Raw genomic sequence first — 24,181 nt, forward strand, 5'->3', positions numbered from 1 at the left:
GCTATTGTTCTGGATTTTTAAGTCTAATAAACCAGTTTCTGTAGAAAGGTTTTCTGACATGGACTGTGGCACTATGAAATGAGCAGCTTCAGCCTGTGGGTTGTATGAATGTCCAGTCCCAGGCCGATTTTGCCTAGCTTCTTTAGAGTCTTATGGCAGAGCTTATGAAGCTAGCTATCGCGTAGAATCCAAGGCTCCCTCAGACAGATGTCAATCGTCTGTTGGATTATTTGCATAAGCCAGCCCCATCATCACCTAAGTTTGCTGCAGTTTCCATCTTTGGCTAAAAAGGTGGCAGGCACACCAAAGGACACTGTCTGTTAACTGAGAGACCTGTTCTTTATAATGACCTGTGATTGGCTACAAGAGTAGAGGAGTGATAGCAGTGGGTGGGTGGATGAGTGGGTGATTGATTGCTTGCCTTGAGTGTCTTGTGTCTGTAGGGGTACATCTGAGAGAGAAATAGCATTACAGTAACTGCTAATTGTTTAATTAAGTCATGAGCACACAAGAGCTTTTCAAGTACCACCTTCTCTCGCATTGGATCTTTCATAAATTCACATGCTGGAATTAATCCCTGTCGCCAGGCTGATAATCCTCAGTAGTTTAAAATGCCAATAAGCATTGTGAAAATGGCTATAGGCTTAAGAATGGTGTTTGTTTAGTAGCACATTCACCTCATTGAGAAGCACCCAGATTTAAGCCAATCTGTGACTGTACCAGCACTTCAACCTAGAGGCACCATAGCTCACATATCCTACTGCATGTAAGTGTGAGGGAGTCCCTGGACAGAGCTCTTTTACATGTACCACAGAAAATTCAGCATTTTGCCTTTTAACCTCCCCTGTATGACCTCCAAAGCTCATCTTCAGCCTCTGATAACGTTTGAGCTGTTTCAGAGTGTTTTTCTATTGGGCCAGGGTAGATTTCAGTGAGAGTATATCCTTCTCCTTAGAAATAGTAAAACAATTTTCATGCCTGTCATTCTGTGGTTTCATACAAAAAATAAAAATGCTAAACTGATGGCCTGCACTCCAGGTGCATTTTACTGACTTAAAAAACAAACTTCAAGCTGTGAATCTGAAACTGTTAAATGCCTAAAACCTTTAGAGACTGGTACCTAGCTTGATATCTTCTCGAGTACAGGAGGTACCTCTCCTCTCTCCCCCTTCTCAGGGGAAGGTTCTGTGAGAAAAATGGCCCTCTGGGGTCTTTCACAAAAAAGCAGAGAAAAGAAAGCACCCAAAGGTGCCTGAAATCCTCACTAAAGGGGTTCCTCTAAAATCTATTTGTGTGTCAAAGAGCAGCTTACCTTTCTTGGTGCAGCCTCTGGCCATTTTGCGCCTGAAAAAATAGCGGGAGAAATAGCCGTGATGAATGTTTCATCTCCTTTCCTGCATAAGCTAGAGCCATCAGCAACTTTAACAGTGAAGGCCAAGTAATCTGCTCCTCGGCTCTTGTCTTCAATCAGCTCTTCATCTTCGTCGATGGTCATCTTCTCATTAACGGTCACCTCTTCATTGTTGGTCATCTTTTTGCCAGTGTTCCCTCTCACGTCAAGTGTCTTCTCGCCATTCATGGGTGGGAGGTTTCTGTTCTGCCATCACTGAAAGTGCCATTGATATTCATGCATCAACCCTGCCCTCTGAAAGAATCTGAATGTCCACCCAGCCCCCACCCCAAACGCATATTTTGGAAACAGATGACCAAGATGATATTCATGACATTGTTTTGGATGATGAGAATTTTTAGATTGCGTACAGCCCCGACAGTTGAAAGTTCAGTATGGCCTGGGTTGTGATCAGAATGAACCACAACATCGTTATTAAGACATCTATGACAACTCTGGGTTTTGCAATAGAGATGAGCTTAGCTGTTAAAATGTCTACATCAGACCTCTCTGTGGTCCTTATTATCCACATTTGGCTCAAAATTATCTAATTTTCTTTAAGCCATTTCAGCAATTGGATAGTATTTGCATAAAACTAACAACCTGCTTGCACTATATTGGCAGCCTTCTTCACTGGTCATCCATTCTCCGCTTCCACCTCAGCTGGTGCTTGTTCCACAACCTCCAGAGGATATGGACAACCAAAGCACAGACAAGAGTGGGGATGGATTTTGGAACGCAGACGATGGCCCAGAAAATGAAGACATGTACCCGGATGCTTATGATAACAGCGACATTCAGGATCACAATGACCAAGACAATTCAATTATTCCAGATAGTATCACACATCCCCATGTCTATTAGATTCCGTACTGGACAATATTTCCAGTTATGTTGCTGTGCTCAGAAGAGCTTTGAAGAAATTTGGCCTTCCTGTGACAATGATGTAGTAACAATGTTTACTCTGATTTTATGGAGAGACCCATAAAGTCTAACCTGATTTTGGATCACGCATGGCATTAAGGACTTACTCTGATGAAAAGATCAGCCACAGTACTGGCTGTAATGCTGCATATTTAGAAAAAACGTGCTCCAGACTTTGCACCATCCTGTCTCACGGGTTAAGCAAGTCTAGGTTCTGACATAGCATAGTCTTCTGCATTGCACAGATCAGCTGTCATTCACTCATAACTCTACCTACACTTGATCAAGATGGAAGGGAATTTGATACTCTGGTCGAAAAAAATTAGTTCTATGGCAACGTCTCTTAAAGCTGCAAATGCTCTGGCCTTTCTAGGCCTGTATAACAGACAAATGTCCAGTGTCATCGACCCGTACCTGCAACTCTTACCAAAAATAACTGACGGAGCAGAGGCCATCACGTAGCTGGTAGCTAACGTATCCTCTGTTGTGATCGATGTAGCAATGGATAGCTCTAATGTGGACGTTTGCCAGACAGCAGGTCCAGCGGTCTTTTGGAAACCAGGATGGTTCCAATGTACTCACTTTCAACCTTGAAATACAAGGAATAGTCCTTGATATGCCTTTTGACAACCAAGCACTGTTCAAGTATGTGGATTAGTTTTTTCAAGGCATAAAATGGACACTGCTATGGCCTGTTCTTTTGGAGTGCTACAGTTTTGAAAGTTTTCTGGATTCAGTGGCTCCAGAAGATTACAGAACTTCAGGTGCGGTTCCTCTTGGACCAGGGGTATTACAGAAACCAGAGACCGGCCTAGAAGAAGCCTTTGCTGAAGTGATAATGTTCTGTATGCTCTTGAGGTTAGAAAACAAAATAAGAGAACCGGACTTCCTTCGCTGTCACCTCCATCGAAAGGGGAGGTGGCAATTTAAAATTTTGCCTCAGAATGGAATAACAGGACTATAGACCGTTGGGTACTTCAAAATGTCTGCTCCGGCCATATGCTGGAGTGCGTACAAATGCTGCCCTGCCACGTAACAGCTAGAGAACGTCATGTAGACCAGCTTCAAAACATACTCTACCTCGAAGGTGCTATTGAGAACGTACCAAAGAATCTACACATCTAGAGTTTTTACTCTACTCTATTTGTAAAGTAGGCTTGTGGCTGGTAACCCCTTCTGGACCTCTGGGTTCCCAACTAGGTCCTGAAGACAGAGTCCTTCAGAACATCCAATTTCAAGAGGCGCTCTCACTGTTCCAAGATGGGGAATTCCTGATGTTCTTTGACCTTAATGAGATTGACTTCCATGTACCCATTTTTTAGATTCATCGGCAATATTGGAGAATATCTGTAGACTGACAGCATTGCCAGTTCAGAAACCTCCCTTTTTGAGTCAGGTGGACAGGTCGTTGTTGCACTTGGATGACTGGTTAAGAAACGGTTTAAAAGTGAAAGAAACAATACTCAACCAACACCTTCTGGCTCTTTCGTCCATTAAGACTCATTCAAAATGCACACATCCCATCTAACGCACAACACTTCCCTAAATTTCCTAGGAGCTTACCTCAGCACAGCTTGCATGTGCATGGGGGTAGTGGCTGAGGTAGGGGGGGTCGGCGGCGCAGTGATAGCATTACCTCCATAGCCAGTTTTTAAATTGTTGGCCGAGCAGCAGCTATTTTATTTCAGTCGCAGTGCAAATTGTTGCTAGGACTGATGTCCTGTAGTCCTATGATCCCTTGTTACTGCCCATATAGCAGGAATTGCACCCTCATTATCGACAAGCTAAGAAGTAATGGGCGGACCAAGCGACTGTTATGTTGTGGCTGAAACAGGCATTGTTGTGTTATAATATGCCACTGAATGTTTAAAAAGATCTTCTGTTCCAGCATCTACAGCATCAAATGATAATAAACAGATTTGTTGCAAACAGAAGAGTCTTCATATCAATGTCCTAGAGCGGTGCGCTATCCGGTTGGGCCTACAGGTCTTCCTTCCATGCCTGTGAAACACATTGTTCCCGATTCAGGCAAACAACACAACATTGATGCATTAAATCATCAGTGGAGCAGGTCATGTACTAGCAGAAGGTCAGCAACTGAGTCAATGGGCAATATCCAACATTGACTGCACGAGGTTCATTTGCTTGTTCTTAACAGTCTGGCTGATGCTCTCAGTTGAAACCTCTCAGAATATCACAGGTGGGAACTTCCTCAACACTTTAGCAAATGGGTTCAGTCTCAACCGAATCTTTTTGTGACTTACAGAAATCAGGAAATAACATATTTTTGCAGCAGACATTACCAAGAAGGAACTCATGGGAAGTGTTTTCGATGAACAGGTGCAACATTTTGCATACACCATTCCTTTTTTCTCCTGGTCCCAAGGGTGATCACCAGAGCGGTATGCAAACTGATACTAATTTCTCCTGCTTGGCCAAGACACTCTTGATATTCTAAACTAATATGGTTGTCAAGGTCTTCACATCCATCTTGTACACCTAGAACGTCTGTCCAGACTTATTTTAAGGCCAGATGCTTTATCACGATCTACAATCCTTGAACCTCACAGCCTTACTCTTGATTACTTAGAATTTGGACATCTAGATATTGAAAGAGACTGGTGGAATGTCAGGAAGCAGGCACGCACACCTGCTACTTGCAGGACATATAATGTGAAGTGGAAACATTTCTGTATCTTTTGGTCGAGTATAGGTTTATATCCACTCTGTACAACCTAATTAGGTTCTGCCCTACCTGCTACATCTGGCCAAATCCTGCCTCAAACACTTCAGTAAAGTGCATTTGGCAGCTATTTTTAGATGCTGACAGTTCTGGCAAGAACGATCAATCATTCTCACATTAAGTAATCAAGCAATTTATGAAATGTCTGTTCTGTGCCTTTCCCTTAGTGAGCTGTCAGCCTGTTTCTTTGACTAAACCGTTTAAATCTGTCTTATGGTTTTTCCGTTTGAGCCAATTCATGAAGCCGATAACACATTTCTTTCTAGGAATGCAGTGTTGCTTTGCTTCCCACATTGGCATCTTCCAGAAAAGTAGGCAAAATAGCTTTGATGCTCAAAAATCCACTGCTACATTTCTCAAAAGGCAAAGTATTCCTGTGTCCAAAGTTGATGCCAAAAGTGCCATTGGATTTCCACTTTAGCAAGCCAGTGGTTCGCCACATTTTTACCAGAAATCCTTCATGAAAGCAGAGCAATCCTTGCAGTTCCTTGATGTACACATATGCCTCAAACTTCATCTGGAAAAGACCTAAGATCATTAGAAGCACCTTGTGACGATTGGACATGATGACACGGTGTGGCTCCCCCCTCCCCTTTAAGCAAAGACTGTCACAATGGCTGTCTTCATGCATTGTCTTTTGTCACAGAAAGGCGAATAGACTTCTGCAAGGATCATTCATTGCATGCTTCACCAGAAGCCTGTCCTCAATACCAGACCTCTCTGCCGGTGTGACTATACATGATACTTGCTGGGTAATCACATTGAAAAAGAGGCACATGTTCACCAAACAATACTGCCTGGATATTGATGCAACAGCAGATTCTTTGATGGAACAAGCAGTTCTACGCAACCTCTTTTTTGATATGTTGAGCCTGATAGCTATTTTTATGTTGGATACACTGCTCGCTATTCAAATTAAAGCATGAGTCTATGAAGGTTTCGGTGCCTGGGAATAAAAACGTTACTTATCTGTAACTATCATTCTCTAGTATTACAAACTTCCATAGATTCACTGAAGGGCTATATTCACTTGTCAGAGGCTTGCTGTTTTTTTTTTCCTTTAACTTGCATACTTTGAAAATCTGAGCTATGGTGACCTATTGAGGAAGTGAGTGCTGGGGCATTCACCAGATTGGCTGAAGTTTGGGTGCTTTTCAAGTATGTGAATGCGCAACTAAACAAACGCTACTTTAAGGCCAATAGTAATCATAACCCAATTTATTGCTGTTTTAAACTTCGTGGGGTTCCTGTAAAAAGGTTAGACTTAAAACAGTCTGTTCTTCCACCCTCTACACCACTCCCAATGCCTCTTTGTAACTAGAGTTACATATCATCTCTTTGGTAATTGAACCACAAGCCCCATTCCTTCCATTTGTACAATTGGAATTGCACATGTTTTACTTTTCCTGACCTCTGCAGCACTCTAGTTTGTATATCGATTTGACAGTGCTGACACTACTTACATCTCCCATCACCTCCACCAACCATAGCCCCTCATAATATCAAACTAAACTGGATGCAAACGTTGGCATAACATAAGAGGTCACACTTCATTATTGCATTATTATATTTTGTTTTTCATTTTGCCAAAAATGTTGTGCAGCGATTTGCCACACATACACTCCAAATCCTTATAGATGATCGCTTACCAGTAACTTGCGTGTATATTGGTGAGGCTTTTCCCACAATTAATTTTGCAGGGTTTTAGCTAAATCTAGGTCTGTTTTTTCAGAGGCCTTTCATATTAAAGAAGAAAAGGGGGAGGAAGCGTCAGAGAATAAACAGCAGCGTCACTACAGAAACCATCTCTGAAACAACAGAAGTGCTGAATGAACCTTTCGATAACTCTGATGAGGAAACGACTGTGCCGGCGCTGGAGGCCACTTGCGACGCAGATGGGGAGGAAGACTTGAAGCCAATCATCCGCAAGGTTCTCCAGCGCCGGCGCAGCAGGCAGAGAAGAGAAGAGGAGAAAGACAATCATGTGCGCAGGGACAGCGACAAGTGTCAAAGTAAGTCATAGTCCTTGGGAGGTCATCAGGGTGGGGTGATGTAAATTAGCTTTATTTGATCCTGATCAGGGCAGAAGGGTGTAGCCTTTTCTTTCAGAAATGCAGTTTTGTCAGTTACTTGGCCGAAAACCCATTGATCTACCCTGAACCGACACTAAATTTAGTCACTGGTTCATACCTAGCATAAACATGCACAATCCCACTCTTTAGTTTTAGAGCTAGACCTTACATCTGTCCAGTTTGCTCTCCTTCCCTCATCATTGGGAAACACCTACAGCTGCAGGCTTGACAAGAAAAATCTCCAGTGCAACAAAATCTCATTTGAAGTTTGACTGAACACCTATGGGGAGCCTCCCACCCTAGATTTTTTCCCCCATCCCAGCCCCTACCTGTGCATCACTAAAAGTCAATTTTCTACTTTTCCCCTCTCCCTCCTGATAGGATATGCAGGTCGGCTGGTACGAACACTTCCCTCTCGTTGGCTAGTACATTCACTAGGTTCCATTCAAGAAAAGATGTGATTTAATTCTCCAGCATTGGATCTTGCGTAGATTCACATACATGAATTATTCCCTGTGGTCAGGCTGGGAATACGTGCTAGTTTAAAGCAGCAATAAACATCCTCAAAATGGCCACAGGCCTAATAACAGTTTAGTTTAATAGCGTATTCACCTCATTCATCAGCACCCAAACGTTTCCAGTGATGATTATGGGAAAAGGGTTCTTCCAGGAACTTCAGCTAAAGACGCAGAAAAGGAAATACTTTGAAATGTTCAAGTTGTTCACCAAGAAAGCACCTGAAAAATCATTACTTGTTGCTAAAAAGAAGTCCTTCTCGCTTTATGTAGCCACACACCATCTTGACTCTACACCTGAAAAACTGGCAGACAAAAGAGCTGTGGCAAATGTTACGGTTTCTTTTCCACCAAAACGGTAATTTGAGAACAAAATCCTATTGACTGTCAAACCACTGTCGACTAGCACTTATTTGACCACCCCATCAATGACCTTCAGCTCGCTTGCAGCAGTTCAGTCAATGGGCACTTCACATTCTTGACTGTTGCTTCTTCATTTTCTGAATCCCTGGCATTCACAGCAAGATTTTGTTGCGGTTTCATTTGATTGAGTTTCATGCATGGTTCTTGTCCCTTTAAGATTCGGAGCATCTTTCCACCCAGATTTTGAATTCAGAAGGGTGAAGAAGACAGAAAGACGTCCTTTCAGATGGGGACCGAAACCAGACTGCAGGGTGTTCTCGACAGTTTAGTTTTCAGTATGTACCAGAATAAATCTGAAACACAAAAGGATGAGTGTTGTCATGAAGATGAGGGTCTTTATGGTGACTCAGGAGCTTTGAAGACCGTGAACCCCCCTTTTTTATTGGTACTGTCCCAGGGGCAGATGCTACCCTTGAACTGCAGAATCCTCATGTCCCATAGGTTTCTCTTAAATGGTGCCAGCGGCAATGGAGTCTGTGTGCAAAAGTTTGCGAATTCATCTCCAATCTAATGGCTGCCTGTAGTTATTGGAAGTCTGGCATGTGTCCCCCCAATGTCAAGAACATAGGTGGGCTTACTGAGAATGAAGAGGCAGCCCACGAAATGGAGGAAGGACAGGTGCATGAAACCTCTGACCCGGAATCTGATCAAGACCACAAAGTTCAAACCAGAGAAGACCATGAATTTCTTGCAACAGGCAGGGATCAGAGACACCTGTTTCAGTGACAGCCCTTTAGATACATATCCAAGTGTCATGCACTGTTGCAGTGAGCTTGTGACCTTTAACAGAACAACCTTGTTTCTTAAATGATTTTAAGGAACAACCTAAGAAGTCCATAAATTGTTCCTATTCTTCACTTTGTTTGGGAAGAGGGAGTGAAGCTTATGAAGTAGTCAGCTTGGGCGTTGGCTCTGTGTTTGGAGATTAAATGTAGACTATCCGAGTACACCCCAGCCTGTCTCATGGTCCCTCCTTGTCTGGTGTGTCATTGCCACTGTTTTCCTGCGAAGATCTTGCAACCCTATCATATCTTACTCCATTCCTTCAGGAAGGGAGAGCAGACATGTGCACTGAGCAAAAGAGTTGGATCCATGGCTACGCTTATCAGGGCAGACAATGCCCTTGCCATCTGGGGCCATTACAACCAACAGATTTGGAGTGGTATTATCTCACTCCTAGATCTCCTTCCAGAAACCAAATAGAACATTGCAAAAGGGGTGAATGTTTCAACCGCTGCTCTTGATGCAGCCATGTATGTGTCCATTATAAGTTTTAGCCTGCTAGTTCCATCAACAAGGATGGCTGAAGAGCTCTTTGTTTTGCCCATATGTGCAAGGCAGAGTGCTTCATATGCTTTTTTACTGCCGGGCACATTTAAGCAAGCGCATAAATGAGGCACAAAAGTGCATGAAAACAGATATGGACACCCACACCTGGAGGAACTGCAGTTTACTAACCCTCTGGATTTTAGGGCTCCAGAAGACCATATAGTCTATGCTGGCAATCCTACAGGGATCAAGGGTATTCTACACCTCAGGAATAAAACTACAAGTTATCGCAAAGAGAAGCTTTGGCGGCTCAAGTTCTGGACACTCATAAGTGAGCCTGAATTCCTAGCGCTGCAATCCACACCTTCTATCCATCAACTGGGAAAGAACATTTCAGATTTTGTGGTGGAATGGCAGAAGATTTCTGTGGGCTGTTCTGTACTCCACAGTCTATGGTGCGGATGCACCCTAAAAGTCTCCCAGAAGCCGCCATGTCTACCACCTGGTTAAGAGAATCTTCATAATTTACTGAAAATCCAACTAGAAATTCTCAAGTTTATTAAAGAAGCGGTTCAGAGGGTTCCTACACATCAATGTAATCAAGGCTTCTACTCCAATGTTTTTCTTGTCAAAAAGAGAAAAGGTGTGGTAAGCTCACTTTGGATCTTCAGAAGTTAAACTAGTTCTTGAAATCAGGCCTTTAGGATGGTCATGCTTCAGGAGGTTCTCACTTTACTTCAAGACGGGGAATTCATCCCATCGTTGGGCTTCCACCGTGCTTAATTTCATAACCTGAAAGGTAGTATCGAAGGTTTTCTATGGCCAGAGAGTACCAGGCCATTTGGTCTCAAGTCTGCTCCTAGAATCTTCACAAAATGCCTGGCACCAGTTGTAGCACCCATATGCAAGATAAGCTGTCTTTCCATCCCTAGATGCTTAAAGAAAAAAAAAAAGCGTCAACAGCGAAAGCAGTTGAAGAGCCAGCAACCACCTGCCATTCCATTGCCTGGGGCATCCCTGAAAAAGGCCAAATCTTTCCCATCTCTGGCACCTACCTTAACTTACTTTTTAGCATGCCTCCACACTTTCCAGGGGAAAGCATTTCCTTCACTGGATCGAGTGGCAAAGCTGATCACTCAAATGCAAGGTACTTCTTGGGCTCAAGTCATCCTGCATTCTGCTAATCTCACCCTGAGGGCTCTGGATGAGACTCAACCAACAGGTGTTAGCCCTTCAGTGGAGACATGGCTTTAGCTGCATGGCACTTCAAGGTGTTGAATACCAGCCACTTAAAGCTAACCGCTTTGGTGAAGATGACCTCAGATACATCAGTAGAATTCTGGGCGCACATAGGCGAGAATTAAAAATGTAAGACAGATAGTCAGAGGCTGTAAAGAGTCTACACATAGTCTTACTCAAATTCTGGGCCATTTGCTTGGATCTTCAAGCGTTTGTTCCATGGCTGCTCAATACTACAGTTCTGACTCAAAAGGGCAAATAACTTAAAAGCGGAACAAAACTGAAACTCCAATTAGAAGTCTAGCAGGTATGGGACTCGGGGGTAGCCAACATTAAACTAAAAGTGGGACACTTGCCAAGCTGTACAAAAACTAAGATGCTTGCAGCAGATCGAAGTGTCACAAATGGGAGCTACACTCCGACCAGTTACAGAAGCTGTTCAAAAGCTAGTGTCACCCTATGATAGATCTGTTTGCCTCCTAGGAGAACAAATGCCATCTCTCTCTGCCTACAGGCATTACCAAGAGGAAACGTAGGGTGAAGCATTTTTAATGCGGTTCACCGTCTTTGTGTATGCTTTTCCAGTGTTTCTGCTGTTCCCAAGAGGTCTCAGTGAAGCAAGAATGAACCTCTGCAAAATACTGATCGTCCCTGGGTGGCCAATGCAGTATTGATGCACTGAGCTACTAATTCTGTCAAACGCTCTTCCTGTGCTGCTGAAACTCAATCCGAAGCTCCTGTACAGGAAGTTGGGCAAATTAGTTCACATGATCTGAAGTCCCTGAACCTCTCAGCCTAGCTTCTGTAGAGAGTTTGTTCAGCTAGACCAGTGGTTCTTACCTTGTGGTCTGAGGACCTTGGAGGTGCTTGAGGCCTGTTCAGGGCTCCGCTATGTTTTTGTGAATTTAAATATTAGAGTGAATGAATAAAGCATATACAAATAAAGAAGCAAAATGGAAAATGTGAAACCTTTTCTATATTTGTGAATTATACGTTTTAAAAAAAAATTTGGAGTATTTACTTAATGTATACTTGTTTTCGTATTTTTGTTTACTGTTTTGAGGTCCAAAACAGAGAAATTGCTTAGGCTGGGAGTCCTCCGCTTCCAGTAATGACTCAGAGGGGGTCCTCAAATTCCAGTAATGATTCAGTGGGTGCTGCACATAAGTTAAAAGGTTAAGAACCGCTGATCTACACATTCCACAAGAGTGCAGAGATGTTCTAACAAGTCTTGCTCTGCTCACAAAGCAACCCATCAGAAATTGGCATATTTATTACACCTTGCCAAATCCAGCCTCTGATGGCAGTTGCCAGATATAGGCTTTTCATCTGAGCTATTTCTTTTTTCAAAGAATTAGCAAGCGATTGTTTAATGGGCTTTTTTAATCCTTCCCTCCAGTGACACTGCACCAATACCTTGGAAACACGGCACTGTTCTTGAAAACTTTATGGCAACAGTGTTTAAACCTGTTCACAAGGCGCAGCTGATGTGCCTCTTGTGGTAAACATTACCACTTCTTGCCTTGACTTCAGAAAAAGTGAGTGAGCGACATGCAGTGTCAAGAAACACTTCAGTTCTCAAATTATTTAGCAGTTTTTTGTCCAAACCCAAACTACACCCAAACTTAATGCCCAAAGTACTTTCAGACCTTAATGAATCAGTGGTTCTCAGTTCCTTTTTTCCAAACCCTACTTCCATTGTCGGAAGGTCTCTGCCGTCTCTGAATGTACACATTGCCATAAATTCTACATTGACAAAACTAAAGATGTTCGACCAACTGGAAATCTGAAGGTGGCCATCCCTTCTCTAAGCAGATACTGTCAAAATGCCTCTCGAACTAAGTGATGTATGATACAAGAAAGGCAAAGCCCCCCTGAGAGAGTGATGGCACATCCATCTAGAGGAATATCCTCAATGGCGGCTTCATAGGAATGCGTGCCTCTTTCGGGCTGCAACTTGGAAGAGCAGGCATTAATTTACCAAGCACTACTGCATGGATATGGGTGCCAAAGCACGTTAGCTAAGGTAATGCTGCTTCTGGCTTTCTAATGTACTAAAGACTTCTAATGATTCTAATTTTAGCATGTGAATCTACGAAAGATCTAATGCTGGAGGAGAAAAGTTACTTATCTATAACTACAGTTCTCCAAATTTGGTATACTTAATAGATTCACACGTGACCCATCCTCATTCGTGGTCAGACTCTCAATACTTGTTGCCTTTCACTTTTGCTCCTTCAAATTCTGAGATATAGTGGCCTCTAGGGAGAAAGAGTGCTTAGTACAGTCACTTTTTTGGCTAAAGTTTGGGTGCTATTGAATGAGGTGAATGTTCGACTAAGCCCAGTGTTAAGCCTGAGGTCATTTTAACAATGTTTATTGCTGTTTTAAACCATGTGGGATTCACAGCCTGATGGTGGGGATAATTTAAGCATGTGAATCTGAAAGATCTATGGCAAGAGAACTGTACTTTTTGGTAACTTGTCATTATCCAATTGGATTCACATTCTATTCAAAGTAGTTAAATAGCTCTGCTTCTGTATGAGATCCGAGAATGTTTTAAATAGCTGCAATTTATTTAGCATTGCTAAGTTTTTTTCACTGTAAGCGCCAGAATTCATGTTAAACAACATAAAAGGTGCTCGTAAGCACAGTTTTTCGCATAATCAAATTTACACGGTCTCCAAGGGATCCCAAAGCTGCACTGTCCCAGAGTGCACATCAGGGTCTTACATCCAAAAAGTAAATTTGTGTGCTTCCTCATGCTCAAGAACGTACCATAGCAGTGTCTCCCAGGATGAAAAAATTTTTCCTAGTCCAGTCTGGCTGTGTAGGCAGGTCACAACATTTGATAAGGTATCTCCACAGACCAGTCGAGGTTGGCATAGTTGGGCTTGAGCCTGCCCAAATCGCTGTGAAGGAGGTTACTACATGGTTCCTACAAATTTAGTAGGACTCTAGTTCGGATCAAAAAAACTTCATAATGCAGGAACTGTCCTTCGTAGAACATCAGTAACCTGTTGGTCTGGCTAGCTCCCAGTACTTCATCTAAACTCCTTGAGTTATAGATGCTGTTGCCAACCTTGAACATGACCACTTTTGTTCTCAAGGAATTGGTGCAACCAGATCTAACCCTTTAATTTGTCACTTTGCATGCCCAAGGTTTCACAGAGAAGAGACAATAGTACATTTTCAAATGTTTATTGAAAAGTTCTAATCATTGTAATTGATACATGAACTGCAATTATTAGACAGATCATTGTAATTGGCATTATTAGAATGATGAAAAATAATAAAACTAAGTTGATTTTTCGTGATAATACTCCTATCTGTAACTAATACCCTACGCTAGCGGGAGCATGTAGGGAGTACCCTTATGCCAAACCGAGTTGGAATGATCTAACCACATACCTTGGTGTAGTGTTTCAAGAATTCTGCCTCAGTGCATTAACAAAAGCACTCCGACTCAGTGTGCAAGCCTACGTACATCTGCCTACACAGCTTCTTCCTTCTTAGAATGTGTCGGGCCAGCAGAGCTGAATCTCGTTCACAGCTCTCCGCAACATCCATGATAACTCCAGTGTGAAGTACCTCTAGCCTGAATTCAAAACACACTGTTTAAATAATAAAACACTGGGCATGTCTCATTCCCCCAGAGACGCAGAACAGCTTTACTTAGTCTAGGTCAAAGAGTCGTCTCATACGAGCACAAAATAAAGCAAGGGCATTGCGTTCTAGTATGTGTCCCTATAACTGCAAACTACAGGACAACATTGTCTAACCATAATAAATGCGTTTGTGGCATTCTGTTGTGTTAGTGAAAAACGTATTCAAACCACAATCTCAAAAAGATGCTAAGTTAGAAGGGAAATCTAAATGAAGACCAGATCTTCGCTGATCCCGTTTGGCAAGAAAAAAGAAGAGTTCATTAGGATACAACACAAGTTGCATAAGCAGGGCTCGAAAAATTCATTCACGCACTCATAATAGCAAGCCATATTTAATCAGGATGAACTATTTTTAGGGCCTACTCTACCGTTCTGGTGAGCTGACAACGGGTGTTCTGCTTGCTCACAAAGTGAAGATGTAGAAATGCCTTTAAATCTTATCTTGTCACATTTCTCCGCTTTCAGAGACCAAGGTCACAAGTCAGTTTGTCTTCCAACATTTACTTTTCTTTCTGTGACTGAAGTTAGAGGAATTTATAAAGTGAACTGTGTGGCAATCACGATGAAGTCTGTTCACAAGTCAAGTACATTACTGTTGGGTCTAGTAGTGTATTCAGGTTACAAGTCCTACAGGTCTTGTAACACTTTTGATTTTTTAAGCCCCGATAAGAGACTATATTCTTACCAGCAGATTCAGACCCAGATTGCCAGAAACAACAGCAGCACAAACAGTGGCTTTATTAAAGAAAACCACCTTCTATCAAAGGAAGTAATTCACTAGAGCCAGAGGAAACAAACAGTGGGCTACAGTGCAGCGCCAGACAATGGATCCTTCACTTTTCCCACTGTATTTACCAGCCTTAATGAAACCAGCACTGCAGGCTACCTTCCTATAGTGGCAGATTGTGTTACAAAGACAGACGGGTGCCAGAAATTGTACAGAATGGCTCAAGCTTCTCCACCCAACTTTCCATCATGGGCACAGAGTTTTTCTCCTGGTTGGTACAGGATGTGCAAATATGAATACATTAGAAGACTTTGAAATTTCAAAACGCCAAAGGAGCAGCAGAATTCAGTTTTCTCTCATTTTTCCTCATAAAATAAGGAGCACTGCAAGAATCACAGGCCAATTTTAGCTAGTAAGAATGCAAGCATGTGGATTTAACAGAAGTCCAGAATGTTTGCAGTATCTGGTTCACGCAGTCAGAACTGTGGATTGCATGTGTACCATTTATGGAATTTTTACTTTCACTTACTGACTGCAACAGAAAAAGGGAATTATTCAGTTAAAAATTAGTGTTCTTCAAGACCTAGACCTTCAGTTACGCGTGAGCAAATCCACGATTTAGTATAACTTCATGTAGTACTTGGGAAAAGTCCTGGACATAAAGTTCGCAAAATGATATGCTTTAGAAGACAAGATTCTTCTGTGCTTCTCCAAGATTAACCCCATACCACTCCTCATCTGACGGCAAATTCTGTTGTAGTCCTGGCTCCATGCCATAGTTCTTCTTTGTAGTCCCACATGCTGCCTCTGTATAAGACCCTGTCAGGAATATTTAGGGGATCGGTGATTTCAGAGAGCAAAGGAGTGAGATGACTAGCTGTCTGTTACTTGCCGCTTTTCATTTCATTAGTTGTCTGGGACTTTTGAGACGCCTATACCACATATCATTATGTATTAGTAATTTTGGCCATTCTTTAACTAAAAGAGAATGTACCTGATATTCCATCGAAAATATAAAGAAATTGATCATTTATCCCTAGTCCTATGAGGTAGCCTTCAACTGCACATTCAGAATTGGAGCATCTATTTTATAATAGAAGAGCGAACATAATTGCACAAAGTTAAGAGATATCCAGGATAGAATCACTGTATATCGCAGCCGTCCACAAGCTATTGCCATCTAGTTATACAGAAGTTAAACCACTGACGGATTCCTGACGAAGGCCTAGCCGAAACGCGTTGTCTTCTAAAAAGCCGCCAGTCTGTTTTTAGTGATCTTTTTGGATTTCTTTATTATTTACCTTCTTTGACCGAATTAACAAATGGATAAAAAGATAAATTTGAATGCATAAATTAATTAATATTATTGTGATGTTATTTAAAATGCAAAGCATCTGATAGGTAATTTGCGTCTAGAGAAGAAAATATATGTGGTTTACAAGATATCATTAAGAAAAACGAATTTATTTATATTTTTCAAATCCATTTATTAAAAAAATTATTTTCTATTAAAAAAAAAGATAAAAGTACATTAAAAAGATAAATAATATCAATTGTTTATTAGCATTTGTTATTTTTAGTATAGATTTTCTAGTTGAATCTAGAGTTGAGATGCCAATTTTAAAGAAATACACGGTGCCCAGTGTTTATTTTTCAAATACGCTTTTCATTTGGTTCCATAGTGATGCCAAATGGGAAAACTTTCAGATGATTCTTCAACCACAGTTTATCATGACCAATTTTTCACTGCAAGATTGAGGTAGTGACATACGCAGCAAAAGATGACAAAGGATGGCTGAATTAAGGGTGATTGTCTCCCACAAATATCCTTGGAGGTAATATCAGTGAATTTAAATGTGAAGACCTTTGGCTTCCCTCTCTAAGAGCTTGATTCAGGCAGACCATGCATATGGCATTCATCAGAGCAAGTAGAAAGTAGTAAGAGCCACAGTTCTCTAAAAGGAGCACAAGTGCTAGCAATGGCTAGTTCAAGTGTATTCAAGAGATGCATCCACTTTGCCTTGAGAACTCTGAGGCTGATAAATAGGCTTCTCACTAAAGAACACAAATGGGTTCTGAAAGCATAGTCCTCGGGTATGTCTTATCTAGGGTCACAACCCTTAACCTGATTACCACTGCAATGCCTGGTTCAGAGAGGGCAATTCCAAAAACTTGGCTTTGTGTTAGACTGGTCACAAGCATGTATTTGCACAAATTACTAATTCATCTCCTTTCTAAGTTCAACATCAAGCCGAAACCATGAAGCTCCAGAATAGTACTCCCTGCTTCCAACTGGCAAGGAGTAGGTTTCTGTATAGGGAGGATCTACTTTTACCATCTGGATTCAGAGTGCCTGTAATGGGAACATTTTAGTTTAACTTTGATTAAGTGGACATCTTGAAAGAGTTAAGGCTTTATTTCTCTAGGGAATGGTCACCTTCAAGTGGAATGAGGTGCTTCATACGTTTTGAGAAGCAGGTTGCTTTAGCCTCGTGTCTAGAATAAATGGTACCTCTCTACCTTTTGTATTTGACTGAATGTTGACTCCAGTGTTCCTCTATCAGAGAACATTTGCCTACTATTTCTGCCTATGCCTTATTGAGGCATCTTTTTCCCCAAACCTCAAATTAAAGGTTTTCTTAATCTTTTGTCAGGAAACCTTCTCCTCCTTTTGGTATTCAGTATGTCTGTCAAAATTAAAGCGCCACTTGTCTTTCAAGTTTGCCCGTATTTTTTTGACCACGTAAAGTGTTATTGAAACTTTATGACCCTCATAAGTTAATATTTTACTTTAACGGTAACCACATACTTTCATGGCCTTCATTTCTAATTCTTTTCTATTCCGACCCATACTACAGGAAGGTCTGTGCCTACTGAGATGTTAAGGAGCCCTGTTGGGAAAACAGATTTATCTGATAGAGACTCTAGCCGCAGACTCTTTACCTTTGAATTTCCCAGGTGTCCGACTGGATCCAGAAGATTTTTCTTCTAGCATTACCTCTCCATGCCGGTAGGTGGTGTTGGTCGGCTCCGCGTGACTTTGTCTGCGCTGTAGTGACATCTGCGTCACCTATATAGGCACCTCCTCAGCTCGATGTCTGTTCTTTTCTTTCAGAACCGTGAAGAGAGCTACCCTCTGTCACTTTTTGACAAGCTTTTTCATCGTTTTGTCAACCCCTTTTTTGATGTGTAGACCTTTTTCTATCATGTCTAGGGAAAAACTCTGGATTCAAACCGTGCGGTGCCTGTCACCACGCCATGTCTAACTGATCCACACCTGGTTTACCTCTGGTGCCTGGAACACAATCAGGACTCTAAGTCGTGCTGCTCCTGGGTCGGCTCTGTATTTTCCCTGCATTTCTGGGAGTTGGAGCGTCCCCCGCCCAACTTAAAGAATGTTATGACTCCATGTGCCTCATATTTAGGCAACCTGACCCTACTGACGTGTCTTCTGGCCCGCAGGGTTGGATAGTGAAAAAATGTTCTTCTGCCAGCCTTGCATTGCGGTCGCCTAGCACTGTGTGCTTATTAAGCCATTATTCACACACCCTGTGGGAATCGGTTGCTCTAGCCATCCTCTCCCAAGCAGTATCAGACGGGGGTGGGGGGAGGGGAATAGCAGAGTTCGCCGTTTGATGTTGTCGCCATGGCTGGTTGAGGACGTCTGGCTTTTAGGGGGATGTCCAGTCCTGTCTCATGGACATGCCCTTTGATGGCACCTGCCTCTTCGGAGACAAGGCAGACATGCACTGGAGAACTTTAACGACTCCTGGGCTACGGCCAAGACCTTGGGTCTCTCAGTGGCCACTCGTCCCCAGTCTGCCTTTCTCCTCACGTGGTACAGAAGGGGCTTTTAGCTGCACCAGCCCTAGCCCAGCCACAAGACCGGACCGCGTCAGCAACCGTGTCAGCAACATCAGTGAGGCCAAGGGCACAGCGTGTTACGATCCCATGGATCATGTGGCCATAGGTCCACCCGCTCCCTGCAGCTTCACCTCCACAGCTGGCTTGAAATCCTATTGGACAAGTGGGTCCGCCAGATAGTCTGAAGGGCTACCCTTCCTTCCATGCCTCCATCTTACTACCAGCTGACAGAGGATCATCTTATTTTGCTTCAAGAGGATGTCCTAGAGAGGGTTCTGGAGCCAGAAATAGGCTGTTTGTCATTCCTGCTACCTTCTGGCCCCGAAAAAAGACAAGAGCCTTCATCCTATCCTAGATCTAGGAGCCCTCAACTACTTCCTCAAAAAGGAACATTTCAAGATGCTCACATTGGCTCAGGTCTCGTTTGCCCTGGACCCGGAAGACTGGATGGTAGCATTGGACTTGAAGGACTCTTATGTCCATATTCTCGTCCTGCCTGCTCATTGGCACTGCCTGCGGTTTATGGTAGGCCACAAGCTTTTTCAGTTCTCCGATCTCCCCTTTGGCCTTACCAGTGCCCCTAGAGTATTCACCAAGGTGAAAGTGGTGGACACAGCTCATCTGCGCCATTCGGGGGTATCTGTCTTCCCCTATCTCGACGACTGGCTGTTGAAGGCGGGCTGGCCCCAGGCTGTCGTCTCCCACCTCCAGACTAGTGAGGACCTTCTGCATTTCCTGGGGTTCACTGTCAATGTGCCAAAGTGACACCTGACTCCTTCTCAGACACACTCTTCCATCAGAGTAGTTCTAGACACAGTGCAATTTCATGCCTATTCTCCTGAGTGGAGAGTCAAGGATATTCAGGCTAGGATACTGATGTTTCAGCCTCCACACTGGATTTTGATGAGTGACTCTGAGGCTGCTAGACCTCCTGCATCCTTTTGTGACGCATGCCAGATGGCATATGTAGGCTTTCAGTGGGCGCAGCATCAGGGAACCTCCCTGACATGGTCAAGATCTCAAAGGGAACTGCACAAGATTTGCAATGGTGGCTGACAAACCACAATTGGGTCCCAGGCAGACCCCTCTCCCTTTTTCAACCAGATCTCACAGTAGTGACAGATGTATCACTCCTGAGATTTGGCGGTCACCTGGGAGAGGACTGGTCTCCAGCCGTATCCAGACTCCACATCAAACTGGTGGAGCTCCGAGTGATTTGTTTGCCATTAAAAGCCTTTCTTCCCTCCATCCAGGTAAGGCTAGTGCAAGTGTTCAGACACCGCCGCCATGTAGTAATGCAACAAACCGAGTGGGTGGGGTCGTTGACCTTTTGTCAAGGATCTAAATTTCTGGACTTGGCCGGATCACCAGAACATATTCCTGGTGGTTCGACATCTGGCAGGTTCGCTGAACGCCAGAACAGATGAACTCAGCCATTGATGCCGAGCGGATCACAAATGGCGTCATCATCCAGAGGTGGCACATGGTGTCTTTCAACAGTGGGGAGAGCCTTAAATAGAACTGTTGACCTCTGCCGAAAAAGTGCAATGTTAGCAGCTTTGCATGCAAGAGTTTGCAAGGCGGCTCTCGCTATGAGACTCTTTGTCTCGAGTGGAGCTCAGGCCTTTCCACCGATACCACTCCTGCCCAGAGTTCTCAAGAAGATCAGGACTGGCCAGACCAAAGTCATCCTTGTGGCTCCACACTGGGCATGGAGAGTCTGCTATCATGAGCTTCTCCAACTGCACTTCGATCCTCAGATCAGGCTGCCCCTTTGGGAGGATCTTCTGTCTCAGCAGCAGAGGAGGGTTCTCCACCTGAACCTGCCAACTATAAACCGCCTTGCGTGGAGTTTGAGCAGCAGCAGTTGACAGCATTCGACCTCCCTCCTGAAGTCTGTAATATTTTGGCAGCCGGGCATCCCTCTACCTAGAACGTGTACGCCTTCAGATGGAACCATTTTGTAATATACTGTAGAGAAAAGTCTATTGACCTTCTTTATGCTTCCACTTTTTATTTCAACCCTTGCCCAGCAGGCTCTAAGAGGGTACCTTTCAGCCCGGTCTGCCTTTCTGCAACTGCCAGACCAACCCTCTTAAATTAAATCCCCCCATCCTAAATAGATTTCTCAAAGGCCTTGTGCACATGTTCCCACCTTCCCCTTTTATCGTGCCTCAATGGGACCAAAATTTGATTCTCGCCTTCTTAATGTGCACTGCATTTGGACCTCTGCACAACTGCCCCCTCCGGCTGATTACCATCAAGACCGCCTTATTAGTGGCAATTACATCTGCCCGGAGGGTTAGCATATTACAGGCTTTGTCATCCAAAACACACAAGATGATGGACTGAATGTTGCACATTGGCAAAACATTCACCCCCAGTGGTAAAACATTAACCCCAGTCACAGATCTGGGTTTAATCCATCATTATTTTGCTCACCACGACACCCCAGTTCAGACATGGCCATATGCAAATCAGTCTTGACCCTGTGCCTCACGGGAACAGTCCAGCCCGAACTGCCAAGCCATGTCTTCCCTGGACCGGAATCAAGCATCCTAGGACCGGTTTCGGGGTTTCACCCCTCTTCAGCCAGGATAGCATGACTCCAGTGGCGTAGTGAGCACGGGACCCACGTCTGGGCATACCCTTCCCATATAGGGCGAACAGCAAAACACACAAGATGATGGTCGGAATGTTGCACATTGGCAAAACATTCACCCCCAGTCACAGATCTGGGTTTAATCCATCGTTATTTTGCTCACCACGCCACCCCAGTTCAGGGTATGCCCAGACGTGGGTCCCGTGCTCTCCAGGCCGCTTGAATCAAGCTATCCTGGCTGAAGAGGGGTGAAACCCCGAAACCGGTCCTAGGATGCTTGTTTCCAGTCCAGGGAGGACCTGGCTTGGCAGTTCGGGCTGGACTGTTCCCATGAGGCACAGGGTCAAGACTGATTTGCATATGGCTGGGTTCAAATTGGAACAGCATGGTGAGCAAAAAAACGATGGATTTAGGCCCAGATCTCTGTACTGGGGTGCATGTATGACATTGTTCTGCATTCTGTCCAACTGTTGTTTTTGCATTTGTCATCCAAGCCTACTTACCTGACCATATTCCCTGGCAAGTTGATGCTTCGCACTAGGGTCTCTCCCCATTCCCCTGCCCCTCCCCCCGAAGTTGGAACACTCCTCTATGTGGGGCAATCTGTCACAATGCCCAATTTCTACGCTCCTCCGCATCTTTCTAATGAAGGGGAGCGACTCCACCGTATGGGTCCGTAAAGAGCGGCGTTCTACCTTGACCGCATGAAAGAATTCCGGGTGGAAACCAACTCTTCATGGGGTACGTGGGAGCTGAGAAACACCTTTCGTGCAGAAGCGGACTTACTCATGATGGTCATCCTGTGCATTAAGATTTGCTATGGCCTGACAAAAAGAAACCTTCTGAAAGGTTAAGATATTATTCCACCAGGGCTATGGCTGCTACCAGGGCATTGCAATGTGGAGTTCCAGTTCTCAACATTACAGGCAGCAACATGGGCATCCCTGCACATGTTAACCAAGCACTGCTGCTTGGACCGTCAAGTCCAAGGGAACTGACATTTTGGCCTCTGTCATGCAGGACTTCTTGGTCTAAACTTGTCCGCAGTCCCTCCTCCGGGCCGGGGATGGTCTTTCTTGGGTGTCTATTCAAAGGTAAGGAATCTGCAGCTAGATGTCTATCAGATGGACACATTACTTACTTAGATAACGCCTTATCTGATAGAGATGTGATCTAGCTGCAGATTCATTCCCGACTCACCCATCCTCCCCACACTGCGTACAGATTTTTAGGGTCAGTGTATGTTTCCTTTCAGGGCCCTAATTGTTTTCAACACACCAATTCCAGTGCTTTTCATGTGTCTGCACTCCTGGCGTGGAAAGTCGTGAAATGTAACAGACGTCAGCGTGCTGAGTTGGTGCTTGTATAGGTGGCGCAGAAGTCACTACAGTGCAGACTAACCCATCGACGTAAAGCAGAGCCGACACAGGGTATTGCTTGAAGAAAAATCTTAGATCCAGTCTGACGCCTGGGAATTTCAAAGATAAGGATTCTGCAGCTATATCCGGTCTCTGTCAAATAAGGCATTACCGAAGGTAAGTAATTTGTCAATCGCGGTATTGTCTTTATATGGTCTTGCAATGCTGTCTGGTTCAAGTACCTTCATGCCCATGTCTCAGTGGGTCCATCACAGACTGAAGTCGGTTTGGATCATCAGAAGTGTGTGTGTGGTCTGTAGACTTGGTTGTAGTATGGCTTGGTTTGCATAGCTGGAGATATTTGCTAGTCTTGAGTTTGTGCCATCTGATTGATTTGTTTCTGCATTGCCCAGCTTGAGGTAAGACTGTTGTAGAGTTGAATGCTTTTTCAAGTGGGTGACTGAGTTATGTTGGATATGTGCGCATTGTTCTGACTGTTTTGTTGTAGCTTGTGGTTGTTTGGATTTATGGCTTGTACTGTTGAGCACTAGTAATTGGTGATCTGCGCTGTGTTAGTTGGATAGTTCTTAATGTGTGTGTGTGTGTGTGTGTAGGTATGGTGTCCTGTTGTGTTAGCAATGTTACCCGCCTTTTTGGTGTATCTTCACTGTTAGATGTGTGATCAGGATTCTAACTGTTTTCTGTTGTATTCAGGGTGAAGGTATGTAGATGTTGTGCTCTTGTTTCTTTTCTTGCGTGTGCAGGAGCTGCATTTAGACCAGACACACTCCCACCTCATGGCTGTTGCACCTACTCCATTTTCTTGTCCCATTTGGAGGACGACTCTTTTCCTTTTACCTAGGCAGGTAGGGTCAGCAGTCTCTTGTGTTCCTTGATTACTTATGGTGTCAACCATCCTTGATATCCCTCCCCAATCTCTTCAACCGCAAGCTCTGAAAATGTAATTCACTTTCTACACTGCTGTTGCTGTTTGCATCGGAAGACCAGCGTAGTGATTAGGTAGGTCTAGATACCAACCTGCAGGAGATTGCTGAAGTGCATCGGCTGTCTACAATCTGGCCCCTTCTGACTTTAGCTCTTGTCTCTTTTTATGCAGATTTCCCAGATTTAGGGAGACATCAAAACCATATTATTGCAGCATATATTGTTGCTGATCACATGCTCTGCACCATTCTGCCATTGAGAGTTGAAATATTTGCAAGCTGTTTACTTCAATATTTACGTTTTTCAATAATGACTCTTGGTCACCTGGCCTAAACCTATAGTGATGTTTGCAAACTTCACATTTTTTTCTGCTATCGGGGTCAGAGCAAATGATGGGTGCTCAGTCTTTGGAACAACGTCGTGACTGGAAAAGCTGGATTTT

The 24,181-nt window shown here is 43.7% G+C and overlaps 1 protein-coding gene across 2 annotated transcripts in view; it reads left to right on the forward strand.

Moving 5' to 3' along the window:
- KAT6B (lysine acetyltransferase 6B) overlaps positions 1 to 24,181 on the forward strand; it is a 517,655-nt gene that overhangs the window by 487,802 nt on the left and 5,672 nt on the right. For both annotated transcript variants that reach the window (XM_085608735.1, XM_085608736.1), the window contains exon 16: positions 6,790 to 7,069. In XM_085608735.1, coding sequence (XP_085464861.1) covers positions 6,790 to 7,069 — 280 coding nt within the window. The remainder of the gene's footprint in view (positions 1 to 6,789; positions 7,070 to 24,181) is intronic.

The sequence above is a fragment of the Triturus cristatus genome, chromosome 1_2, assembly GCF_964204655.1.
Source record: "Triturus cristatus chromosome 1_2, aTriCri1.1, whole genome shotgun sequence".
Lineage (NCBI taxonomy): Eukaryota > Metazoa > Chordata > Amphibia > Caudata > Salamandridae > Triturus > Triturus cristatus.